Here is a 5,899-nt window from a genome sequence, read left to right on the forward strand (position 1 = left end):
CCCCCGGGGCAGGGCACCGTCCCCCTGCAGACCCTGCCCCAAGGTAAGGACCCCCCCCCAGCCCTCAATGGGGGGTGTTGCTGCTGCTTCTTGCTGAGAATGGGGCTGGGGAGGGGGCTGCGGCGTTGCTTTTCCTATTGCAGAGACTACTGGGGGGGGTCTTATTGATGCTTATCTGTATCTCAAGGGTTGGGGGCTCAGGAGGATGGGACCAGGCTCTGCTGGGTTGTGCCCAGCAACTGGACAAGGGGCAGTGGTCACAAACTGGAACACGGGAGGTTCAACCTAAACATAAGGGAAAACTTCTTTACTGGGAGGGGACCAGAGCATGGCCCAGGTTGTGGATTGGTGTGGAGTCTCCTCTGGAGACATCCAAACCCCTGGACGTGTTCCTGGGTGACCTCTGGGTGATCCTGCTCTGGCAGGGGTTGCACTGGGTGATCCTCAGAGGTCCCTCCCAACACTGACCACACTGTGGTTGTGCCCATCTAAAGCTTGGGGCCTGATGGCATTCACAGTTTGGGAGAGTTTGGAGTGGGTTGTGTGCAGGATTAAGCCCCCGGCTTCCCCTTGCAGTGAGTTGCGGGGTCTCCATCTGTGGGCCAACCTGGGTGCTGTGTTTTGGGGTTCCCTCCTGGCTGCATCACAGTTTGAGTGATGATTTCCAGTCCATGCTGGGTGTTGGGAGAGAGGGAGCCCACCCAGTGCATGGGTGCCCGTGGGTGCTGCTCCTTGTCCCCGCTGACGGCGGGCGCTTTCTCCCCGTGCCGTAGCTGTGTGCCCCTCGGACCTCCAGCAGCTCTGGAAGGAGGTCACGGCCGCCCAGCCCGTGGAGGACAGCATCAAGCAAGAAGGTCTCGACCTCACCACCAACACCTCCAACTCTACCTCGTTTTCTGCCGCCAAGGTCTCGCCTCCCATTTCCCATCACCCTCTGCCCAATGGACAGAGCACCATGCACACGCCGAGAAGGGACAGGTAGAGCTGGGCCGGGCCCTGGTACTTCGTGTTTTACCCCCAGGGAGGTGGAAGGGGCTGGGATCCATTGCCCACGGGGTTGGGAGGCTTCTGCCCACCCCATAAATGAGTCCTTTTGCTGTTTCTCTGCATCCATGCGCCCGCAGAGGGCAGGGAGCCATCACTGCGGGGTTTTTGTTGTGTCCCCATGTACGGGGAGCGCTGGAGCATCACAGCTGCCCCATCTGATGGTCCCTTTCCCTTTATGCAGCTCTTCCCATGAAGAGACCCCCGGCTCCCACCCGCTCTACGGCCACGGAGAGTGCAAGTGGCCTGGCTGCGAAACCCTCTGCGAGGACTTGGGACAGTTCGTCAAGTAAGTGCTCCCCTCCCCTTTTTGGGGCAGTTTTCCCAGAGGAGGGGAGAGCCCGGGGCTGGCGGAAGGGAAGGCCCTGGAAATAAGTCAGGACACCCCAAAGTGTCTCATACAAGAGAAAAGAGGAGAGACAAGAGAGGAGGAGAGACCCAGAGCAGCGGGCAGGAGCAGGCAGCAGGCGAGGGGACTTTGCGGGTCCCCTCCTGGGGGGCAAGGAGGGGGGAGGAAGCAGATGGCGGCGCGGCAGCCCGCTGACACTGCTTGTGGGCTCCGGCGCTGACTGATTAACTCCGCTGTCGAAGAGCCCTCTGCTAGCGTCAGGGTCAAACAAATTGTTTTCACGCTTCGTCAGAGGTTTACTTAATTAGTTCATTTGCAATTAGATCTCTTTGTAGCCGGGATTTTTAGCAAAGACATCAGAAGGAACTGACGGGCTTGCTTGCTTGCTCCTTCCTCCCCCGCCTCTCCGGCTGTCTGCTCGGCGGCCCGGACGCGCCGGTGTGCGCTGCGCTCTCCGTCGGCCGCATTTTGGGTCTTTACAAGCCGATCCCGTGCACTTGAGACCGGTTCTGGTGGGAGCATCCCTGGAACCGCACCGACCGGGTCATTCCCAGGGGCAAAGGCCTCGGGCAGGAGGATGAGGAGGCGCAAAGGCAGCCTGGGAAGGCCAGGGGAGCGTTGCCTGGTGGTGATGGAGTGAATGAGTCAGGCTCCCACGTCCTCCTTCCTCTGACTCACGGGGTGAACCCAGATAGGGCATCTCTTCCCACGTCCCTGGGCATGTTTACATGGCACAGGACAGATGAGCAAGCTCTGGTTTGGAAACTGGAGCTGGGGTTGGCAGGGGGTGGCCGGGGCTGGGTCATGATGCTGGGAGAGCCGTGCTGTGCTGGGGGGGGTCCCTGCATCCCACTGCCAGTGCCCCTCAGCCTTCCTGCCAGCACCAGGGCAGTGCTTTTGTCCCTTCTCTGTCCCCATCAGCACATGTCAGGGTGTGGGACAGACAGACAGACAACACCCAGCTCCCAGAGGCTGAGCCCAGCCCCGGGTTCAAGCCTCCTCTGAGCATCCTCAGCGCTGGGGTGCAAAGGGGCAGCGCATCCTTGGAGCAGTCGTTTATAGAAGCCTGTGAGGGTCAGTGGGAGACATCTCCAACCTCGTTCAGCACAGCCTAGGCTCTCCATAGCTTTTTCCCCTGGATAAATGGCCATGGCCGTGGTCTGCCGTGCAGGGAGAGGAGCAGGCAGCTCGGTCCAGCCCTGCAGTGCGGAGCTGAGCCACCAGCGGGGTTTGCTCCCACACGGGCTTGGCAGCGGGTCCCAGTTACCCAACGTGTTTGTGCAAGCTGGGGCTGGAAGCCTCTCGCAAGCAGCCGGGTGAGACTCTCGCCGTCTTCCGCATCCAGGCCCAGCGTAGATCCTGGGAGGCGCCTTCTCCTGGGATGTCTCAGCAGAAATATCTCAATCTCAATCCTAGAGGGTGTTGGCCGGTGGTCTTGGGCATCTGTGTGTTTCCCAGCATCGGATACTGCCTTTTGGGGTGTTCCCAGAGCGGCCCAGCTGCCCAGCATCCCCCCTATGACCTGCCCCCATCACTGGCTGCTTGTCTCTGCTGAGAGCCCTTCCCCTCCCCAGGAAGGAGAGAGGACAGCGAGGACCAAAGGTCCTTGTGCTTCATAAACATAAAAAGCAACAGGATGAGGAGCACCCTGGAAATGTCACCTTCTGCCTTCAGGGTTTCCTTAGAGGGTGTCAGTAAACCTCCATAATGCTGCCTTTGTCCTGGAAACCTGCTCCTCAGGTCCTCCTGGGTGCTGCTGCCAGCCCTTCTCAAGGGCTTTCATCAAGCACTGATAAACCCTGCAGGGGTGGCACTGACAGGGCTGGGGGTCTACAGCCACCTTCAGGCCCCAGTTTGGGAAAGAGGCATGCCTGGGTGCCCACTTTGCTTGGCTGCCTCAGTTTCCCTTCTGCTCATCATGCCTTGGGCAGCGGTGCCGGGGCACCCGTGACTGTCTCCAGGCATTGCAACCATACAGGTCGGGGCTGATCCCGTTTTGGGCACGTCCAGGCATAAACCCCTCGTGTTCTCCTCCCCAGACACCTCAATACAGAACACGCACTTGACGACCGAAGCACGGCCCAGTGTCGAGTCCAGATGCAAGTGGTACAGCAGCTGGAAATACAGGTGGGTACCGCCCCGGCTCGGAGGACGCACGGGTACAAAGCCATTTCCATGCCTTGGCTGCTCTCTGCAGGAGGGACTTAGCGAGGTCAGGGACTGGAGTGGGATAAGCAGCTGCCCTAGGAGCTCGTTTTAAGCATCCTTCCCAAATAGGAGCGCTGGGCCGCATGCTGGTGGAGATCAAGACTTTGCAGACCCTCAGACTGGTTCCCTCTCCCATACCAGTGTCCATGACCATGGGGCTGGAGGAAGGGACAAGCCACCCTGCCCAAAGTGTCCCCAGGGGTACAAGGAGGTACCACGAACCTGAGTGTGTTTGGTGCTTGGGGTGTGCTGTGCCCTGGCCCTCGAGAGCCACGGGGGCTGCTGGGCTTGTTGGAAATCAGGGCACTTATTTTGGTGGCTGAGCGTGGTGTTCAGAGCCCAACTTTGGGGTGCTATTTTTGGAGAGCCGGTTCTTTAAATAGCGCCTGTCCCAGCGTCTGTGACTCCCCGATGTGCCGTGCGTAATTCGGTTAATAGAGAAGGGAGGAGGGAAAATGGGAGGAAACGGAGGGTTTTCATCTCGGGACTTGAAAGCCATGGAGGGGGAAGGAGGGATGGGGCAGGGGGGTCGTGACTGGGGCTGTGGTGCGCGGCAGCAGTGACAATAACGGGGGCTGCGGGGTTTTGGGGGGTGGACACATAGAGAAACCTTCCCGGGCAGGGAGGCTGTGAAGCCGCGCGATCGCATCCTGCTCCCCAGCCCCTCGCTAAAGCGAGAGGTTGAAAGCAATTACTGGGGCTTAAAGAGGGGAAGGAAAGGAAAAGGGAAAGGGGAAGAAAAAAAAAACCCAAGCGAGCTGAAGGGCGAGCGGAAAGCTGCGTGTGTGCGGAGAGGAGAACCTGCCACCGGAGCTACCAATTATAAAGTTTTCAGCGCGGAGCTCCCGCTGTGCCGGCGGAGAGCGTCTGCATCACGAGGGGAGACCTGTCAGCTCTAATGAGCACCACGACAGCGCCAAAGCATCTGAGCTGCTCCAAACTTGCAGCAAACTCCTGCTTTTAACCCCTTCCTCCCCTGGCTCGCAGCTCTGGTGCCTGCCCAGGGAGGGGGCTTGGCTGCGGAGCGGGGGGATGTGGGAACCGACGGCACACGGGGACACGCGGCTGAGCCCCCAGCTTGAGGGGTCGCGGTGGAAAGGGAAGGTGACGGGAAGGGAGCGGGTGTCAGATCCCATCGCCTCCGCCGGGCTCAAAATCTCCCCTGGTGCCACAGTGAATATTTCACCCTTCTCCGCGCTCCGGGGAGTAAACAGGCGCAATTAAAGCGATGTTGCGCGTGCGGGTGGATGGATGGACGGACGGACGGATGGACAGAGGGGTGGGAGGATGGACAGGGAGCTGCTGCTGAGCGAGAGGCAGCAGAGGCTGGAGGAGGATGAAGGGGACGGGGACGGTTGGCACCGGGGCGCGGGGACCAGAGCACCTGGGAAGGAGCCAGGGCTGCGGTGGGTGACCGGGATGGGGCCGTGCTGGTGGATGGCAGCTGAAGGAGTGAGAAATGACTCCATTTCACCGTAGATTTTTCATCTGGCTGCACACACGGAGCTGGAGCAGCCCCCGTGCCCCTCGCTATGGGTGCTGCAGACCTCCCAGTCCCACTGGGGCTCTCAGTGTCAGGCAGGAGATGGCCCCTGTGGGGACACTGGAGGATGCTGCATGCCCGGAGCCAGGGCTGGGGGCTCAGCACGCAGCTCCTCGGGGCTATGGGTACCTCACAGGTCACTGCTGGCACTGCCTGACCATCTCCCTTCTGCTTCTTGCCTCCCGCAGCTGGCAAAGGAGAGCGAGCGTCTCCAAGCAATGATGGCCCATCTTCACATGAGACCTTCGGAGCCAAAGCCTTTCAGCCAACCTGTAAGCGTGCGTCCCCCCCTTGTCCTTGTGCCTCCCTGCAGCCGCATCCTTTCCTCCCTTTTCCCCTCACCGCCGGCTGCCGTCCCCTCCCTGCCCTGGTCACCACCACGCATGGCTCGGCTGCACGGGCTGCCTGGGATGGGCATCCCCTGACCACGCTCCAGTACACACAGCCTGGTCCTTGTGCTGGTGCAAGGCTTGGGAAGGAACAAAACTCAGCCTGTGCCAGCGTGTTGGGCTGCTCCACAAGCCCAGATAGGTCGTGGATGCATCCCGTCCTGATGGGTGCATCTCACCCCGCAGCTGCATCCCATCCTGTGATTGCATCCCACCCCATGGCTACATCCTCTCCTGCAGTTGCATCCCATCCCGCAGCTGCATCCTTCCCCATGGGTGCATCCTCTCCCACAGCTGCATCTTCTCCCGCGGTTGCATCCCATCCCACAATCGTATCCCACCCCATGGCTGCATCCCACCCCATGG

General features: G+C 60.5%; 1 protein-coding gene across 1 annotated transcript in view; it reads left to right on the forward strand.

The window, feature by feature from the left end:
- Positions 1-5,899, forward strand: part of FOXP4 (forkhead box P4) — a gene marked incomplete at its 3' end in the record, with an annotated part of 14,169 nt that overhangs the window by 7,437 nt on the left and 833 nt on the right. The window contains 5 exon segments of the mRNA XM_010180667.1: positions 1-43; positions 774-978; positions 1,229-1,333; positions 3,433-3,520; positions 5,333-5,530. The exon segment at positions 1-43 is cut by the window's left edge and continues 33 nt beyond it. Of these exon segments, the coding sequence (XP_010178969.1) occupies positions 1-43; positions 774-978; positions 1,229-1,333; positions 3,433-3,520; positions 5,333-5,530 (639 nt within the window).

The sequence above is a fragment of the Mesitornis unicolor genome, unplaced genomic scaffold, assembly GCF_000695765.1.
Source record: "Mesitornis unicolor isolate BGI_N332 unplaced genomic scaffold, ASM69576v1 scaffold34323, whole genome shotgun sequence".
NCBI lineage: Eukaryota > Metazoa > Chordata > Aves > Mesitornithiformes > Mesitornithidae > Mesitornis > Mesitornis unicolor.